Below are 21326 nucleotides of genomic sequence, written 5' to 3'. Positions count from 1 at the left end.
AGATATATTTTGTTATACTGTTACCTTAATCTCCAACTATACTTCTAGGCTGGGATGGCTTGCAAAATATGAGACACAGGCTATTGTCTCTGTAAGAGTCACAGTAGCTCTAGTTGGAAGGAATCACCCAGCTTGGTGGTTTGCAGCTGTGACTTCTGTTAGAACCACTGGAGAGCTTTTGAAAATCTAAGAGCCTTTTCCTAACTCAAGGATTTTAATGAATGCTCCCCAGATGTTTTTTAATGTGCTCCCAGGAATGAGAACTGCTGGACAGATATACGCTTCTTAATTTCACAGGTGAGAAAAATTAATCTCAGTCACATAGTGTAGACTATGGCTTACTTCAAGATCTCATCACTAACTTGATTATAGAGTTTCATTAATTAGATCATACATTTTTAGAATTGGGAGACATTTTAGTAGCCATGTAGGCTAACCCTGCCACTTTTATCCAATTGAGTGAATTGACTTGTTCTAGGGTATGCAGCCTGGAAGGGACCATACGTGAAGAACCAAGACCTAAAGGCTTCTAGTCCAAAACAAAAAGCCAGGAAGACTAAAGAAGAAACCAAGGAGACTTAGGGGCAGATCCTACCTGTTCTTCAGGAAGCCACTTCAGCAGTGCAGCTGAAATGGTTTGGCAGAGGAATATGGGTGGAATAGGGTATGGAACAGTCTTGGCAAAAGGAATTGATACTTTAACACCCTGGGGATATAGATGAGGTGGGTCTGATGATGTTAATCCTTGTTTTCTGCCTGCCTTCTTCTGGTTGTGCTAGGGTTGCGTGCGTGTGTGTGTGTGTGTGTGACTCAAAACTGACAATTGGGTTTAAATCCAGATTTTGATATGCTGAAAGACTGTGTCCTGGGTATAGGGTTCTCCTCATTTGCTGGAATATATTTGTTGTTGTTTTCCATACTGACTTTGTTCAGGATGTTGGCACCTGGTTTCTGAGTTTGGCTAGAAATGGACTCCAGTGCACATTTGGGAGGCAGAAACATATGATTTGTGTTCCAGAGGTTTTCTTTGTGTGTGTGAGGATAAAAATATTCCAGTGCAAGAAAATGAGGCTCATTAGACATATAGAGGAGCAAGCAGGAGACTGCAAGGTGAGTGAAACTTAGCCACGGCTTTTTATGGGGATTGGAGTAAGGAAGGAGACGCCAAAAAGAATGTCCCTTTACATTAATGGGAAACTTTATCATCAATAAAGCATTTAGGCCCTCTGACCTTCACAACACGCCTCTGAGGGGCAGTTCTGTAATGCAGGCTTGGATGTGGGGGAGCTAGGTTCCAGGGATGTCTGGTTATTATTATGGTGGAAGCTGGGGCTGACATTCCTGTGGACTCTGTTCCCCACTGCTCTGTGCACAGGGCATAATTCCCCTTACACTGTGTGTGTGTGTGTGTGTGTGTGTGTGTGTGTGTGCCTCTCTTATGTGCAAGTCTATCACAGAAGGGCGTTTATAAGAAGGCAGGTGCTTATCTATCAAGCATCATGCTTGCCAGGGCCATAAGAAGCTGGACTGCACATTTACAAAAAGTATAGAGAGCTGAGTTAGCTGTAAGATTTTGTACAGACTAGTTCCAGTTTCCTTCTCAGTAAAATAACAAGAGTTTTGTGGGAGGTCCTAGGCTAGGGCCCAATCACAGACATTGTAAGCATTAAATAAATGACAGATGTTAATATCCTCTATGTATACAATAGTGGCCTGGGTGCAGCAATATATCTGTTTACAGAAAAAGATGGTGGCTTGGTTCAGGACTAAGGGATGTTATCTTTTTCCAAATCCAAATAATTCTTCAGATGTTTTCCATAGAGCATCCAACTAGCCTGTGGGTTTTTTTTTTTTTAATATTCAGCACACTTTCCCCCTCTACTCCTTGTAGGTACTCACTAAAGAATTACTTAAAGAAATTACAGATAATATAGGAACTGGACCAAACAATGAAGAATGGCACCATTTCAGAGGACTGAGAAACCCATGTTCTTGAGCAATGTCATAGTTAGGACACTGTGAAGAAACACCGTGACCAAAGCATGTTGAAGAGGATAGGTCTCTTTTCAGCTTATGCTTCCACCACCAAGCCAGCACAGGCAGGGTGACTGAGTCAGATACCATATCCTAGGAATGGTGAACCAGGGAGCTTCTGGCACCTTGTAGGACCAAGCCCTTTTCATATGGAATCTTGACAGCTTCAGTCAGCATAAGCATTGCTCCTATTTCATACAGAAAAGGCCAAGTTGAGGGAGGGGGTAAGGGGACTGCTATGCTAATTATTGAAATCATCAGGACTTGAAATTTAAGGCCAATATTGCCTACGTTTAAAGTCTGAGCCCTTTCAACTTCCCATAGTCCAATTCTCTGATAGATTCTCCTTTGACCAAACCTTTTTTCAGGCTCTTAGGTCTTTTCTGATAGGCCAGGCAGTGGTCTACATTCTCTGTCCTTGAAGACCTCACTCTGAGCAAGAATCCTGCCAAGTTTCTTTAGCAAAAGTTTTCTACCTTTGATGCCTGACCACCCTGAAATTTTATTACCACCCCAACTTCTTGCTTATAATTTCCATTTTTCATTGTTAGAACTGAGTCCAACCTTTTTCCTTAGAGCAAAAATCTGCACAGTGGTCCCTATACCTATGACAATGTCCCCCACATGCATGAAGTCTCTCTCACCATCTTAAACAGGTACCATGAATAACTTTTTCATGAACATCTCTGTTTATTCACACAGCTTAAGCAGCACACTGAGACCCAAAATGCTATATCCACAGTTGTGTGTGTGCCATCTGGAGCCTAACAGAATGAGCAAGGTGCAGACAGTTTGGGTAAAGGATAGGAAGCTTGGGAAAAGAGCATGGACCCTGGCTATCATATTGACTTCCTCTTGATACAGGTCTTTTGGAATCTGTCCTGGCTTCTACCCAACGTTACCTTGGCTTTCACTTCTTAGTAACCATTAGTGGGTGCCCCTGCCAGTCAGATCTATGGAAGCACATGCAGAGGCTGTACCAGGAGAAAGGAATGAAGGGATAAGGTATAGTTACTCTGTTGTGAAGAGCTACTCAAGATTCTTAGGTACCCCAAGATACTTTGGTATCTCCTTCTAGGCTCTGAGGTGATGCAGAGCCAAGGTGTGCTGGAGGCTCAATTTTAGGGTTACAGCCTCAATTCTAGTGTTTTTTGGACCAAATTAGCTTTGGTAGGGGAGCAGGCACTTCTACAGAGCACTTCTCTGTTAACAGCAACCTGGCAGGAAGGTTTATCATTTCAGAAACTGAGAGAGCCTGGCTCTCCTCCTCTTGGCCCTGGGGCTGTCCTTCCCTTAGATGTTAATCTTTAAAGCCATCCTAGGCCAGTGCTTCAGATGAGGCAGAACCCAGTCTCCTATCCCTTGGGAGCAAGGCAGGCATGAAATTAACCCCTGGAAAGAGGCCAAATGGAAACCTAGAGCAACATCTTGGAATGCCACATGTCAAATCACTTAATTGGGTAGTCATCTGAAGAAGGGTTAGTGAGAAACACACTGTACTAGGTGTGAGGGACTAATGCAAAAAGACAGTTTGATCTGCCTGAACCTGTCTCAGCCTCAGCTAGCTGCAGGCCAAGGGCCTGACTAGATCCTTCCTCTGGGGAGAGGCTCAGAAGTGGCATTTGGTAATCTTCACCTAGACCTTTGGCAGTCAATCGTTCTTAGAATTGAAATGGTGCCCAGCCCTGCATATCTAGCATGTGTGCCTCATCCTGAACTCTAAGGGAGTGTAGTGAGCATGGAAGGTTCCTGCTCACACTCAGTTCAGAGAACATTGGTAGAGTCCTGGCTTTGCTGTGTGACTTTGGGTAACTTACTTCTCTGAGCTTCAGCTTCCTCATCCTGCAGAAGATAACAGTACCTACCTCCTGAGGGCGTGATACTAATTGAATAGGATGTATAAAGATTTGGGGATAGTATCTGGCCTTATAGTTTTGGTTTTCCCCACATTTCAGCTCATCTTTGGCTTCCTTGCTGGTGTTGTTGCCTATCTTTTTTTCCATGCTGTGTCCACAGCTGTAGAACCCCCTCTATCTACACCTAGAGGTGGCCTGTTTCTTTTTTGGTGGAAGTGGTTTCAGGATCTTGTTTCTGCACACTGTGAGCCTTATCTTGCTCCCTCTACTCTGTCCACTGATGACTCCTGAGCCAGAAACAGCACCCCATCAGTCCAACTGCCTTGATCATGTGACAAATACTCCATTTTGGGGCAGAAAATCTTCATTGATTTTACTCAGGTCTTCGAACCTCCTGTTACCACTATAAGGAGCTAGATGTCATACATTCTAACAATACCATGGAGCAGTCCTGTTGTCAATTCAAACAAGATTATCACCAGCCTTCCTCGTGTTACCCCCTGAATACTGTCTGCTGACCTAGGAGGATCTAGTCATCTTAGTGATTGGAGTGCTTCCAAGTTCTGTGCATTCCTAACCCTAATTAGTTTTCTGTTGGTTCCATGGGTCCCATATGCTTCCCAACTTAGCTATTTTTTTCATTTCCATTTTTTAATTCTTTAACTGTTTCATATGTGGATATTCTGAATTTTTGCTCCTTTCATCCCCATTGTTCTCATTTGTCACTCTTTTTTGAAACCCCTACTGATGTCTTTTTTTGACTAATCGAGTTTAATTAAAGTTGTTTGCATGTTCACTAGTTGGGGTTATTTATTGAAATATGAGCAACCTATTGGTGTCTTCACCACTGAAGAAAATGGCACCCTCTCTGCCAGTACCCATTACCTGTCCATAGTCCCCCATTGAAGGTGGGAGCCTCCTGAGCTCCTTCCTCATGTATTAGACAAGGTGATGGCCCCTTGTGCAGGTAACTGCAGCGATAGTGAGTTCATGAATGAGATGTCCCTGTCAGGTCCAGAAGATGCTTTTCTGCAGCCTCCTCCCAAGCTTCTGGCTCTATTCTTTCCATTCCCTCCTCTGAAGATTCCTGAGCTTTGAAGCAGTTGATAATAGATGTCTCACTTAGGGTACAACATTCCATATAGGCAATTTCTTAAAATTCCAATTCTTTACATTCATCTTTCACAGCCCAGCACAAATGAACAAAAACTGTCATAGATACATTATTACATGTTCTGCATATAAAAGATGATTTAAAGAGAAAAGTGGATTGTAGGTAAGTGTGGTAGAACACTCCTGTGATCCCAGGGGGTGGAGTAAAATATTCCAGATAGCTTTGCTACATTGTGAGTTTTTAGGCCAGCCTGGGTTACAGCAGAACCTGCCTTTAAAAGCTAAGCCATGGAAGGTTGGGAGCATGGCACATGCCTTTACTCTCAGCATGTGGAAGGCAAAGGCAGGCATCTCTCTGAGTTCAAGGGCAGCCTGGTCTACACTACAAGTGTCAGGATGCCAGAGCTACGCAAAGAAACCTTGTCTTGAAAACCCAAAATGAATGAATGAATGAATGAATAAATACTAAGCCATACAAATGAAAACAAAGCAAGAAATTTGATTCAAAACTACTCTATAAATGTAAATTACACATGTTTTAGTATTCTTCACAGTATTAATTGCTTTTCTACAATGTTCTATTATATATAACATATCTAGACACTTTTATTATTAATGCAAAAACTATGTAGTCACAATAATCAGGCACCTTGCACTGAGATCTATTTTTCTGGCACAAATAAATTCATACATACATATTTTTCTAGTGCTAAAAATGAATGCAAAAGCTCCTCTCAAGTCCTTTAGCTTTAGGAGAAAATGGAATACCATATTCTTTGCCTAATAAAGTGACAATTTATACAGAATCTAAAGTCAACTCCAAATGGATGTATACTCATTTAAAGGCTAACGAGAGTATGCGTTTGGTGTTCAGTACTATTCATTGTCCTCAAATATCCCTGCAGGTCTGTAGGTATGCTGGAGATGGGCAGAAAAGGGGAGAGGACATATAGAGACGACAGGTGGAGAATGTGAAACCAATGGGAACCACTTCTCAGGCCGAGATTTCAAGCATTTATCATTTGGAGGTGGTGAAGATTCAGTATCCTCTTGCTAATTACTCTCCCAGCTCATTTCTATGTTGATGGTTTTATTTCACTGAGCATATGTAAAATCAGATGTCTCTTGTTGGGCTGCTGACTCTAAGGTAGCCTCTCAAGGTCCCAAGATGCAAGGATACTGGAAACAATTTCTTGCCCTCCATGGGCCAGCTCCTCCCTGACCCCCATCATAGGTACTCACCGAGGTCGGCGGAAGGTGAGGCCATAGTGCTGACAGGCCAGTCCCACAGTGGGTGTGTACACAATGGGCATGAACTTCTCTACGTCTGAGGTCAGCACCCGGTAGAAAAGCTTCTCATTGCGGTCTTGGAGAGTCATGAGAATGATGTACCTTGCAAAGGAAAGAAGCCAGTTGATTCCAGGAACACCAGTGCAGCTCCTTGGCAGACCCTGGAAAATGTCACTGTGCTTAAAAATGAAGACTTTGCTCCAGGGAGGATTTACATTCAGGGGTAGCCATCACCTCAACCCACTCCCGGTATAGGGCACTCCATTTCCCTAGCCATTTGTGTACATTTTTCTCCAGTTCTACATTCTATTCCCCTCCCCTACAGAATATTTACCAGCATAACACAGTCCTTGTAGCTGGAAAGCCTTCTTAGACTGTCTTCCAATCACCTGCTGAAATGAGGGTCTCTTGATAGTGTATGAAAGTCCCTACTTGCTCTGTGCCATAAGCAAGTCCCTGGAGCTTTCAGAGATATGCACATTCATTACTTCCTGGCCATATAGCATTATTTTAGGCAAGTAAGTAAGGCCCATTGAGTTGGAAAGAATTGAGAAGGTGAGCATTACAGATTTTAGCTTTTACAATTTCATATTTTAAGCAAACATTTCTCTTTGAACTCTCATTCTTTTTGGTAAACCCAACATAAGAAGAGTTTCTGATTGTTTGAAGTTTAGGTGTGTATCAGTTTACTAGTAGAATCTCTTGTGTAACCTCTGGTTTGCTCTTCAAGATGGTGTGGCTAGACCAAGTGTGAGTAGGGAGGAACAAAATGGAGACAATTTCTGACCTGGTGATAAAATGGCTTTGGAATTAATGTGAGTAATATCCCTGGAATTTAGTGTTTTAGGGGTGGGGACATGATATGGGCAGGGGCATGCTTGTTAACTGCTTCTCAGAAGTTATGAATGGATTGGAGGAGACAGCAGGTACTAGCAAGCAGGTACCAGAGCCTCATGTGCTTCTGACTCTGCCGTTCATGGCTGTTGCGGTCTTGGAATCACCACACAAACTACTTACTCGTATACCTGTCTCAGTCAAAAATGGATGGTTGATTGTACATCCAAAGACTGATCGATCAGGGCCATAGACCAGACTCTGGAGCTGGCTGTAACATTGAGTTAAGATCCTACAGGGCTTTTAAGCCTAAAATCCGTAAACATCTGTGCCAAGTTATTCCACCAATCAGGATTTAGGGATAGGGTATTTCCTTAGGAACATGTCTTTGTTGTACACTTATCCTGTTTCTATCAGTTGGGATATTCAACTGTAACAGGTAACTTGCTTCAACTAATATGGCATGTCTTAACTTGCCAACCAGGATATCAGTTATCTACATAAACGTTTCTTTCTGCCAAGTAGGATGCCAGTTCTCAGAGAGGTCTTGGGAATTACTACTCAACCCCTACTCAAAATGGAAGTCTTATTCCAAATAGCTTCTTATATTCGTGTAGGTGTCTCCCTTATGTTGGGGTCCATCCCAGGAGCAGCTTATAAAGGCAAGAAACCATAAAAGCTCATACGTAGGTGCAGGGAGTGCTGCTGAGTGGTTGGTTTGGGTCTAAGCTTATTGTGGTTAACTATACAAAGCAGTTCTAGATTACTTCTATTGTGGTTGGTTTTCAAGAACACCAAAGTACAGAACATCCTAGTAACATCAGTAACAGCATATGAGAAAGTTTTCTTATGATATTAGTAACAGCACAAAATGGCAGGTTAGAGAGGTAAGAGTTACCTAGGCCTTAACATTTTAACTAGGCCTTAACAATGGCTGTCATACCCCTAGACCAAGTTCTAGCCATTTAGCTCTATAGAGAGCCTTTATCTTCTTCCTATATGTTCACTAGAGCCCATAACAAGTCAACACATTTGTTCGACAAACTTATACAGGGCTTACTATGTCCCAGGCATCATCTAAGCACATTATGAAGACATGCATTTAGTTCTTATGAAACCCAATGAGTCACATTCCATTGGCACAGTTATGCAAGTGAAAGACAAGGATGGGCAAAGTAACTTGAGTTATCTAGTACAGGAAGGTAGGTTTCACTCAGTCTATAATTAGTCTTATGACAACTAGATGTTGCTACTTCAGGACTGCAGGGCAGAGACATTAAAATCATAGATGCTGGAGCCAGCTGTGTTTAGATCCGGTGCTGACTAGTGGATTTAACCTGGGTGATGATAGTCTTTAGTAACACATAATATTGACTCAAGGACTCTGATGGGTGCTCTTTGTGTCTGAGTTCCCACTGAGGAACACTCAGAAGGAACACTGCTTTTATTTGCTGCTCATGACCTTCAGCACAGGATCTAGACCTTCCCAAGAAATTCCCTCTCCATTTCCCCCCCCCCCCACTGTTCTTCTCACTATTCCTTAATAATCCTCACCACTCCATTTTTGCCTCATCTCCTTCTTCTCAGTGAACCCCCCCTCCAACCCTATTCTGTCTGCTGAATTGTTTCATTAAAACTTCTTGAACTGACTTATCTCTGACATATCTCAGATGGCCTCCCAGGTTCACCCTTCAAATCTGGTTTCATTTTAATTGTGCTTCTGTTGTAACCCTCATCTCTAGGGAGACTGTCACTCCTTTAAAGAGCAGAATCTGAAGTCTCTCTGCACTCTCAGCTTTTCCTAGCTTCAGAGAATTCAGAAACCCCACTTGTAATCCACATAGCAGAGCAGCTCAGCCTCAGGACTGGGCACAGAGAACAATTTCAGGCACTGACTTGTCCAGGTCGCTCTGCTGATTCTCATAGTATCTCATGATGCGGAGGAGCTGGACATCCTGGCTGAGGAAGCAGGGGGGGATCAGGCCGTGGATGCCGAGCTGAAGCCTTTCTTCGAGTGTAAAGGCCATGCCCTGGAGAAGAAAGGAACACACTTAACAGACATGCAGGAAGCCAAGAAACAGAAATTTAACTGTAGATGGCAAGAGTGGTGTAAATCATCAAGAAAGGGATGGACCCCTTGCTGTTTAAAAGGGAGCTTTCTTGTGCTGGTTGCTTTGATGCCTCCTGATGAGATAAAGGAAAAAGACAGTCACTTCACTAAGATCTTGCCTTTAAAAGAAAGTTTAGATCCATAGAAAACCAGACAGAACAGCACTCCTGTGTATGCCTCCCCACCTAGTACCATGATGGGAAGCAACTTTATTTTTTTTTAATTTTTTTTATTGGATATTTTATTTACATTTCAGATGTAATCCCCTTCCCCCCTCCAGGAACCCCCTATCCCATACCCCCTCCTCCTGCTTCTATGAGGATGTGCCCCCACCCACCCTCCCACTCTCACCTCTCCCACGATTCCCCCCACACTGGGGCATCCAGCCTTCACTGGACCAAGGACTTCCTCACCCACCTATGGCTGACACTGTCATCCTCCCCTATATATATAGCTGGAGCCACGCACTCCTCCCTATGTGCTCCCAGGTTGGTGGTTTAGACCCTGGGATCTCTGATTGGTTGGTATTGTTGGGAAGCAACTTTATAAACTATACTAGACTATAGACTACACTTTCCCTTTAGTCTTACAAACTCCATTATTGTTCAAAGCCACTTAAGCAGACTCTTTCCTCCTCTTCCATCTTCTATAAGATAGTTATGTAAATTTATAATATTGAACAACATCCCATGGGCTTTACCTGTTCATTCCTTTTTGCTTTGCTAAACCTCTGGCAGCCACTGACCTTCTTTGAGTATTTTTACAGATTCACCATTTTTAGAATGCCATACAATTGGAATCATAGAATATGCAGGCTTTCTGGACTAACTTCTTTCACGTAAACTTAAGCATGTTAAGGGTTTTGTGCCTTTTCATGACTTGACAGCTAAATTTTATCAATAAATTAACAGTCCGTTTTACATGTATGCCATAGTTTATCGCTGAATATACACACTTTTATTGTATAGTCACTTAAAACCACTCTGGGAAGGATGTGTTAATGCAGACAAGCAGGTTAAAGTAGAGGTCACTCAATTATAGCCAGTGAGTACACTTGGCAAGGTAGTTTTGCCATAATTATCTTAGGCTAGATGGTAATAAATTTAATCAAAGAAAAAGAATTGTTGGGGAAAGAGGAGCCTGATATAGCTGTCTCCTTAGAGGTCTGCCAGAGCCTGACATATACAGAGGTGGATGCTCGCAGCTAACCATTGAACTGATCATGGGGTTTCTAATGGAGGAGTTAGAGAGAAGACTGAAGGAGCTGAAAGGGTTTGTGGCCCCACAAGGAGAGCAACAATACCAACCAACCAGAGCTCCCAGGGTCTAAACCACCAGCCTGGGAGCACATAGGGAGGGACCCATGGCTCCAGCTGTATATATAGGGGAGGATGGCCTTGTCGGGCATAAGTGGGAGAGGAGATCCTTGGTCCCATGAAGGCTGGATGGCCCAGTGTGGGGGAATTCCAGGGAGGGAGGTGGGAGTGGGTGGGTGGGTAGGGGCACATCCTCATAGAAGCAGGAGGGGGGTGGGGGAGATGGGATAGGGGGTCTCTGGGTGGGGGAGAAATAGAGAAAGGGAATGACATCTGAAATGTAAATAAAATATCCAATTAAAAAAAAGAATCATTGGCACTTTTTTGTTTGTTTGTTTGTTTTTTGTTTGTTTGTTTGTTTGTTTGTTCAAGACAGGGTTTCTCTGTGTAGCCCTGGCTGTCCTGGAACTCACTCTGTAGACCAGGCTGGCCTTGAACTCAGAAATCCGCCTGCCTCTGCCTCCCAAGTACTGGGATTAAAGGCGTGTGCCACCACTGCTCAGCCTCATTGACACTTTTTAATTAACTCTTTTTATGTGTTTTGATGGCCAGGGATCCCAGAGACAGGTTTCCTCTTAGATTCATAAATTGGTAAGTACAAATCAACCCTGGAAGGTTCTTCTCTGGGAAGTACTTGATCTTTGTGACAGGTTACTTTAGATAAGTCACTCTCTGTGTGACAAGCTGACTCATAGGGACATATCCAAAGTATTCCACACATGAAATTCCAGTCTTTTTCTTCATCCAAGATTTTCCCCAGTTACTGAATGATTGGAGATGTGGGGTTCAGAGGGGCACTGAAACAGATTGTTATTTTGGGTAAGTGATTTACTAGAAGAGTTATTAATGGTGTAAACTTATAGACAGACAGCATGTCAAGGATGTAGGGTAGACAGCAGATCCGTGGGTCAGAATGGGACTCCTCATTTAAAAAATATTTTAAAAGTGTTTTTGAGGTTATAATTACATCATTTCCCCTTCCCTTTCCTCCCTGCAAACCTTCCCCTATATCCTTCTTCCTATATATCTTTCAAACTCATAGCCTCTTTTTAAAAAGTTGTTACTATTTGTGTGTTATATGTATGTATGCATGTATGTATATATATATGTGTGTATTAGTCCTAAATATATAAATGCAACTTATTCAGTTCATATATTGTTACTTATATGCATATGTTTCTATGGCTGAGGCTCCTTTATTATAAATCTCAGAGGAGGTGGGGAGGTTTGTGCTTTTGGTCTCTGATTCCTGGATGGTAGGGTAGGGGAGGGAATTATGGAAGGAATATGCTTTTCTTTTTGAGGATGTCAGAGAAGAGGGGCATTTAGTTATGGTGTACCCTAACATTCCTTGTCATATGCCTGCTAATGGTAGTCTTGTGTTGTCCTGGACTCTGGCAACCTGAGCCTATAACTTTCTTGGGAAAATAACAAAGGCACCTGTCATTCTCATGACATCCAGATACCCGAAGATTCTTTGGAGGGTTAGAGATTCCCAGACAGGCTCTTGGTAGCAACCTTGCTATTTCCTCTATAGCAGCTGAAAGCTTCGGAAAGGTATGGCCTGATCAGCCTGTAGCCTCAGATCTAACAGTTACCAGTTTCATACATTCCTGGTGCTTGCCAATGGCTTTGCAAGCAGTGGGCACCACACTAGTTCCCAGATTCCTTTGTGGGAAACTACCTTACCTGCAGACCAGTCCCCTCTACTCCTGCCTGCCTCTTTCTTTCCTTCCTTCTTTCTTCCTCTCTTTCTTCCTCCCTTTCTCTCTCTCTTCCTTCCTTCCTTCCTTCCTTCCTTCCTTCCTTCCTTCCTTTCTTTCTTCCTTTCTTCCTTTCTTCCTTTCTTCCTTTCTTCCTTCCTTTCTTCCTTTCTTCCTTTCTTTCTTTTTTTCTTCCAAGACAATATCTCACTATGTAGCCTTGGCTGTCATAGAACTCTATATGTAGACCAGGCTGGTCTCAAACAGAAATCTGCCTGCCTCTACCTCCAAAGTTCTGAGAGTAAACGTGTGCACCTTTAATCTCACTAGTCACTCTTGCTAAACACTATTAGGTAGGTGACTGTTAACTGATTTGGAAGGATTGTAGTTGGCCTCCTTGGCCACAGGGATTTCAGGGATCCCAGACATTTAGCTATGACATCACCTTTGTTAATGGCAACTGTGGCTTTTAATAACAGCCTGTTTCTCTTTACAAGCTTAAGTGTTTCTTTTGGCTGACTTCTATCAACTTCTTTTGTATTTGAGGAAAATGAAGGATTGTTTAGCAACTGGTAATTTTAAGGATTTAAGGAAATTACTTCTAGAAGTTCTAGATTTACAAACTGACAAAATAGAAAGACAACTTAGCAGTTCCATGCCTCCAAAAGGATAAGCACTTTGTGTGTGTGTGTGTGTGTGTGTGTGTGTGTGTGTGTGTGTTTTGGAGGAGGAGGGTTAGGGAGAACTGAATCCATAATCCTGTGCATACTGGGAAACACTTTTCTTTGGAGTTATCTCCCAAGCCTTCTTTTTATTTTAACTTTGGTACAAGGTTCCACAAAATTGTTCAGGCTGGCCTGGAATTCACTAAGTAGTTTAAGATCACTTAAACTTGTCATCTTGCCTTGCTCTCCAGTATCACGGCAATATAAGCATCTTAAATTTAAGATTTACTCTAGCAGAGGGGAAATGTGCTAGGACTGATATTTATCTGTAAGAAAAATAATTTTGCTAAGTGGTACTCAAGAGTCCTGGTCTGCATGTGAAGAAGTCAGTATGCACAAATAGTACCAGAGGTCCTGAGGTAAGAGCGGGAATGGCACCCTATGGAGGAGTCAGTACTGGGGCTCTTATCCTTCACTGCCACATTGAGAAATTATAGCTTTCCAGTGCCTGGTCAATGGATCTACAGGCTATATTAACTAGTTTTAACAAAGCTCTCAAAATAGGACAAATAGCCTTTGAAAAATGACTGAGTCTCATAATTAAATTTCAACTTCTCTGAAGCTGGAGAGGTGTCTCAGTGGTTAAGAGCACTTGTTCTTTTAGAGGACCCAAGTTCAGTTCCCAGAACCCACGTGGCAGCTCACAATCATCTGTAATAGTTCTGGGGGATTTGATAACTCTTGTGACCTCCTAAGGCACCAGACATATGTACTGTGCATACTCATGTAAACAGAACAATGATACACGTAACATACAATCAAATAAAAATAAATAAAAATTTTGATTTATACTTAAGTGGTATTGTTTAGTTAGGATCTGTGGGTGAGACCTACCAATTTTTGAAATGTGCAGCTGTTTGAGAGTTCCCAGCTGGGTATTTACCTTCTGCTCTGGCTTTTTCCAGGGAGCCACTGGACTGTCCTAAGACCCAACAACCACTGGGCTGTCTGGCTAAGTAGGGGACCCTATTTAATTACTAAAAGCTTGTGGCTGCTCTGTCAGTGGGTACACTGCACTTGCTTTAACATTTTTGTTTCTGTCTCAGACATTTCTTTATCTCCCTTCCAGCACAGGTTCTGAACTCTGTCTATTTGCCAACCTGCCCATGTTCTCAGGACAACACTTACTGGCATCAGAGAGAGGCTATTTGACTTTATCCCACCATCAAATGGCAGGGCTCAGAGGCAGCAGCCTGTCCCAGCTTCCTGATGTTCTTAGATCCTGGCTTTCTAGGGCCCTTGTCCCTGATGACTGAGCTTCTCTGATCTTCTTTGTTGATCTGCCTGGTGTCTCTGGAACCAGAGCTATCCTGTGCATTTGGTAGTCTCTCCTTGTTTATTTCACAAGCATAAGTGATTCCTCTCTGTGCCAGGCCTGCCATGTTAGACATTGAGGTGTCAAATAGGAATAGTCTCTGGTTTCTGTCCTCATGAGTGCTACTACTTGAGTAGATACATGTGTCAACATGGAATCACAGTCATGGCCCCCTGCTATGGTGGGTGAGGCCTTTTTCTATGTAGGAAACAGTGCTGCCACTTCATATGTTGTGGGATTAACCAAGAATGCATTTGAAAGGCTCAGCACAGATATGTGCTCATATAAAGCACTAAGTGAGCATCAGACGCTTTATTGCTGTTATAATCTTGTTCAAGGGAAGTGGCACAAGAAAGCTCATTTGTAGGTGCAGGAGATGAGCCTTAAGGGCTGACTCCAGAGTTATGCTGGAAACAGGGCTTGAACTGCCGTCACCAAGCATGGCTGCTTGTCCACAGGCTCAGACAAGGCTGCTGTGGCAATGTTCCAGGTGCTTCTCTCTCACAGTCACATTCATTCTGGCTATCACACTGGACTTGCACCAGTGCCTTTGTCTACTATGCTCTGCCTGCTACCTGCTGAATGCTGCTGTCTTCCAAATCACAGTCAATCTCTCCCAGGGGGCTCCTTCTCTGCCACCATTGTTTTATATAAATACACTAAGGGCCTATGACTATTTCACTGATCTGTGGCCTTCTGCAAGCAGGTGTGTACTTCTGGGTTTATACATATGGCCCTCAATATACACATATTAGTTGGTTTCCTCTCGCCAATATAAGTATCAGAAGGAATTCCTAGCAGACACATGTGTCATAGGCTTTCTGTCCCACACATCATTATATCATATTATATGTTCATCATATTATATGTTCTTTGCTGACTGCTTATGTGACAACCAGCTTCCTTCTTCAATCAACTGTAAAGGACAGAGGGTAGCATAGCTCGGGATAGGGCTGGGTATTCAGCCCCAAGGTGTTCAGTTAAGGCTGATTAGTGGACGAGACAGTATTTTTTTCTTCTGCATAGTATTTCTTGATTCTATTTGTTTGAGATTTTCAAGACTTGGATCTACGGGATTCTGGTTGGAACAGGAAGTGTAATTAGTAAGGCTGCCATTCTCCTTCTTCACATCGAATTTATGAGGGCTCTTAGCACACTCTTGGGATAGTTATATGGCATCTCAGAAATACAAGCTTTGGAAAGTCTCTGTAGACAAAGATGTGAGGATAGCCCCTTTCCCAGACATACTTCTGTTCTCAGATATAAAATCACATATCCAGAAAGCCATTGCCAGTTCCTAAGAAGGGACTTGAGGAGAGGGCTCAGGCTGGACTCTGCTACTTCTAGCTACATTTATATACAGGAGGCATGTGACCTTCCAGCTACAATATCCATGCAAGTTCCTATTCTAGCTTGGAGATACAATTTGGCATTTCTTTCTGTAAGTACAGACAAATCATGAAGTTGCTGCCATCACACAGGCAGTATAGAGAACAGAAAAAAATCTGGACAATGAAAATTCTATATTTTGTTTCTGCTGGCTGTGTGATACTAAGGAAACTTCTGAGCATGCACATTGCTCTGGTCTGTTGAGTAGATTGGAATACAGAAGTCAGACTCTCTTTAGATGAAGCAGTTTTAGGTTGTGGCTATTGATGGTTTGTAATTGCTTCAGGTTAAGGACTATAAGCAATAGATATTTAGTGTAGGTAGAGAAAACACTTTGGTGGTTCTTTCTTTTCTTGTCTCCTTTCTATGCAGGACTATAAATTCATTCATGGCAGAGACTATATTTAAATGAGCCATGGGCTCATTGCCTGGCATAGTAGCCAATATAGAGCAATTGCTCGACAAATATATGTATGGGAGATGAATTTATTTTGCAAGAAAATGATACAACAGATATTAATTTAGATGCTGTGGGATCTGAATGAAAAGTCATAGAATGTTCCAGGTATCTATATGCTCCAGCTGAACCATTCCTACAGCAAACTTATAGCAGTGGGCCTTCAGTAATATATCATTGAATCAGTCAGTTCGGTGCTACTATGAGAAAAATGTTCTATACCCGTCTAGACAATGCAGTAGCCACTGGACACACATAATACTCAGTATATGAATGTGGCCAATATAAATGAGGAATAAAAAATTTAAATTCCTTTTATTTTAATTAATTTAGTAGAGAGGCATAAGAATTGAGTTCTAGATAATTGTGAACCACCATCTGTGTGTTGGAAAGCAGGAAACTGAGAAATCAGATCCTTGGCCTGTGTCTGGCCTCGGTTGCATAACAGAGACACTTTAATCTATTACCACACAGAGTGGTGGTTTGCTGTGTGGAGCATACTGCAATGGCTAGGTAAATGGAAGCCAGAGTAGGCTAAGTGACAGACCAGCACCCAAGGGCTGCAGCTGCAGCTGGGTGACAATGTCGGAAGAGGCTTCCTTCAAAGGAATTTAAGATCTTGTCCTGGCCAGTCTAGTGGTGTGAGGAGTTTCAGGAGAGCCAGCATATTTTTTCATGATGGATGATTTAAAAATGAAGGATGAAAAAGTAACAAAATAAAAATTTTAAAGTTAATATTAGTACTTGTCCCCTATGAGGGAACAAGAATTCTTATAGAAAGAATATTTCTTCCCAGGAGCCTTTATGGTCATGCTTTGCAATATTGAAGACAACTAAAGGATCTCATGGTTTCCTGAATGTACTTACACAAATAGAAGCATTGTGAAATAGTCTACAACCTAGCCTCTGAAGGCTTTTGTTGTAGTGTGGTCATGGAGAAGCAAAGTACAAAAACATAGTACAGGGACTGGAGAGATGGCTCAGTGGTTAATAGTACTTTTTGCTCTTTTCTGACTTCCATGGGCACCAATCATGCACATGTCGCACAGACAAACATGAAAGCAAAATACTCACACATTAAATAAATAAATAAATAAATAAATAAATAAATAAATAAATAAATAAAAAGTGGCTACAAATGTTAAGACACCATCAAAGATGCCATCTTCTTAAGCATGGGCTTTGAAGGAGTACTACTGTAAGAGGCTTTCACACAAGGGTATCTTGAGGTTCCAAAGATAGAGTACTGATTGTAAAAACTCTGAGCAGTACTCAAGCCTGGCTGTGTTCAAACTCAGCAGGAGCCACTGTAAGGTGGGAGTGTGGATGGAGTCCTTGTTGCCTGGAAAGTAGTTGGTCACACCTCTCTTTGCCCTTGAAGCATCTCAAGATATTCCACTTCCTCTAACATTTTAAAAACACATTTCTAATAGCAGTTATGGGAATATAAAGAGCCACTACAGATGAGCCAGTTTGGAGAATGTACTCCAGGAGTGAGTTTCTCAGTTCAGTTCCAGTCCTAAGTCTCTAGTCTCTTATCAAAGACCATTTTACTTCAGCTATTTCTTCTCATCTTCATGTAACATCACATAAGTAAGCTCTATTTTTCCAGATGACAAAGTGCACAATTCACATTTCCTCTCCTTTGTGGGAATAAAGATGATTTAGCAAAAATGATAAGCAATGAAGTATGGGTAAGTATAAGACCTAGATTTATTACCAATTACAGGAAAAATGGAGATAGCTCCACTCATGCCTTTTGCCAAAACAAAACAAATAAAAAATGTATCTGGACCTGTTGGTTTGTTGAGGGGTGTGGGGAGGGGGCAAGAATGTAGGTACAGTGTATAGGAGAATTTCAGAAAACAGATACAAATAGTGATCTATATCAACCTGTGCTGTCCCCTAGCTGGGTTCAGAGCCGTATGTTTCTATAGAACCCTGTGTATTTCTTAACCAAGCTTCAACTTCTTCCCTTCAAAGAGCTATTTGTTAGTTTATCTTCCTTGAAGACAAGATCTTAACCTAGTCTTAATATCTTTGACATCCAACACAGTTCTAGCATTTTTTAATAACAGATTCAAGAGGCATGAGCAGATGAATGCAATATAGGAGTCCCACTTACTAAGGGTGACATTTTCTCACCCATCCTATGTGTCACTATCAATTGACACCGTGTATCATTTGGGGACCATCAAGGGATTCCCTTAAATTTTAAGTAACGCTAGTTTTGTCATTTTATGCTCATTATATATCTCTTAGAACACAGTTTGATCACTGATAAAAGCTGATTCACAAGGTTTATATGTGATAAGGTATGTGAAGCATCTATACGAGGCAGGTTTTTTGTTCTTGATACTATAATAAAATATCTGCCATAGACTGCTTAAAGATAAATTGAGGGTGTTTTTCCTCACAATTTTAGAGGTGTAGGATGAGGCAGTTCCACTGCTCAGTTGGCATCTAGTGAGAACTATGGGTAGTAGGATGTCATAGTAGTAGTTGGTATGCAAACAAATTGTCACATTTTCAGCCATGAAGTGGAAAAGAACAAGAGGGACTTGGTTGTCCTTGGATTTGCACTAGAACTACCTCCTAAGACCATGTTTACTATGAATTTAAGGTCTTCCAAATAAATGGTTCAACCCCATCTCCCAAACATTCAAACATTATCTAAATGTACATGTTGGATACTAACACTTTAGTCATAATTGAGTCTTATGGGATATTGGGATCCTACCCAAACCATACCACCAGTGTTTAGTAAGCACCCTACAAGTGGCAGTTAATGTTATTCATTCCTTAAAGTTAAAAGAGGTGATTGATTAGCTCAGTGAGATGCTTAGAGAAGTGGATGGGAAGACAGGCAACCAATGGGTTTGCAAGGTGACTGTTCAGCAAGGTGACCAGAGAGAGAAAGAGTGGTAGAATTTACTACACAAATATTGTGCCAACCACCCTCAACAGACTTCCAACAGTGAGGGTAAGAGGGGACCATGGGTAGAGAGGAGGAAAAGAGTGGTGTCCTTCCATGGAACCTGGATTGCCTGCTCTGATTTCCTTTAGGCCTTTCTCCCAGGACCCCTACAGTTTAACTCTCAAAGGAAGGCTCAAGCCAGCTTCCTCCTTCATGTTGTGACTCCTGACTGAGCCAGTGCAGCTCTGACTTATTTGTGGGCTCTTGCCTCCTTCCGTTTTGTATTTCCATCAGAAGCAATGATAAAAAAGTATTTTTCTTCTCTCTGCTATACTGTACAACCATGAGTTCCTGTGACTCAGAGTAAAAGTTTTCCATTGGCTGGCCTCCTCACTGGGCACCTCACTATTCTGGGCTCTTTTACTCAGATTTCCTTGAGTGTGGTAGACCAGTAATCTCTGGCTGGTAGGTAGACAGACCATAACAATCACTATGCCTTATTCCGCTTTCTGTCTGCACCTGGAGCTGATCCTGTGCCACAGCACTCTACACCCAAATACTGCCAAGAGAGAGCTGGTCTCTAGAGTGTTGGTACACCTGTGAACACAGGTAAGATGACCACTTCTGTTCAAATACCTGGCCTAAGAGGGACCAGCCCAGAGTCATCAGGAACCAAGGAAGAGCTGGGACAGGGTTCTTCAGGTTTCCATCTGCACCCTGGAGCTGACCCTGTGTCACAGCTCTCCATACCCAAATTGATCCCAGAGAGAACTAGTCTCCCAGGAGTACTGACACACAGGCTTGCAGAAGGGACAAGCCATAGCCAGAGTCAGCAAGATCAGCAAACACCAGAGATATCCAAATGTCTCCATCAGATTATCCAGTAGGCAAAAGATCACTGAATATTTTCTTGTCTGATGATTTACTATTGTAAGTGCAATCCCTGAACAGCTGGACTAAAACATCAGTCTATACAAGTTAGTAATTCTATTCCTTCATGACCTCTTCTTCAGTGCCTGCCTCCAAGTTCATGCTTGATTTTTTTGTCCTGACTACCATTCATAATGTACTGCAAAATATAAGATGAAATAAACTCTTTCCTCTCAAAAGAAAGAAAGAGAGAGAGAGAGAGAGAGAGAGAGAGAGAGAGAGAGAGAAAGAAAGAAAAAGAATCACTACGTTTCTTCAAATACAGGTTTTCAGTTCAGTCTGGAAGACCAGAGAACCCAAGTCTTTGTAAATTTCTTACAAGATTATGACACTATTCAGATTTGGAAACTGCTGTCCTATTTTTTTTTATCAGTGTTTTCTGGAAGTAAAGGAAGCAAGTCAGAACTTCAAAACAGTGCAAGCTTTCTTTGTGCTATCCTGGCTTAGTCCCGTAGTAGCTACAAGGAGGAGGTGGTTGCTAAACATCCAGTTCTGCCATGTTTTCCTTCAAATTGTCAGCCTAGTTTCCTGTATTTCTTTGGTAAAGCCCAAGTTTTATTTTTTGTTCTTTTTGTTTGTTTGTTTTAAATCCTACCAATTAGTGGGCAATATTGTGCATCTAAACTACTCCAAATTTGGATTAACTGTTAAGTAGACACACCTGTGATTTGGAACACAGATAAAAGGTTGCTTGATCATCTGGAGAAACTAATTTGCTTAGGTAGCCCTGAGTTCATTTTAACTGATAGAAAGTACATGTTCCAGGAGTCAGGAAAGCAACATCAAGCGAGACCCTAGGAGCACACATACAACCTTGTTGAAGCTGTCACAAGTCATAGTCTGCTGAATGAGAAGCCAACCACCTCTAAGTCTGGATTTCTAGAAGCTTAGCTTATTCTTCTCTTTGTTTATTCAACAAATGTCAGGTTCCTCTTCTGTACTGAGTATGCTGAATACTTGAGTGAATGGCCACTATTTGCCCTTATCTCTGTGGATACATTCTAAATCTTCACTCAATATTGGTATTAAGGTTGTGCCTCATGTCAAATATTACATAAGATGAATTCTTCACTACTGGAGAGGTAAAAAGAAACGTAGTCTTTAAAAGTGGTTCATTTAATATTCTATATTGCTTATATAATTGTTTGATAAAAATAAAATTCATGATATAAGTAGAAGATGATTTGCCCAGTATCTTTGTTAATGATAAAAGATGCCTTGCATATTTTTTGCTTTAGTAGATGAAAAAAATTCTTATGTGGCTTATGTTATTTGAGCCTAGACAGGGCAGGTGCTATTATCCTCATTTACAAAAGAAGAAATTGAAGCCTAAATGG

At 41.8% G+C, this 21326-nt stretch overlaps 1 protein-coding gene across 1 annotated transcript in view; it reads right to left on the bottom strand.

The window, feature by feature from the left end:
- Me3 (malic enzyme 3) overlaps nucleotides 1–21326 on the bottom strand; it is a 175977-nt gene that overhangs the window by 85256 nt on the left and 69395 nt on the right. The window contains exons 2-3 of the mRNA XM_028774705.1: nucleotides 9024–9157; nucleotides 6246–6395 (exon numbers count right to left, since the gene is read on the bottom strand). Coding sequence (XP_028630538.1) covers nucleotides 6246–6395; nucleotides 9024–9157 — 284 coding nt within the window. The remainder of the gene's footprint in view (nucleotides 1–6245; nucleotides 6396–9023; nucleotides 9158–21326) is intronic.

Source organism: Grammomys surdaster, unplaced genomic scaffold (genome assembly GCF_004785775.1).
Source record: "Grammomys surdaster isolate TR1022 unplaced genomic scaffold, NIH_TR_1.0 242, whole genome shotgun sequence".
NCBI classification, from domain to species: Eukaryota; Metazoa; Chordata; class Mammalia; order Rodentia; family Muridae; genus Grammomys; species Grammomys surdaster.
Note: the sequence above shows the minus strand (reverse complement) of the source record. Positions and strands in the feature narration are given on the sequence as shown.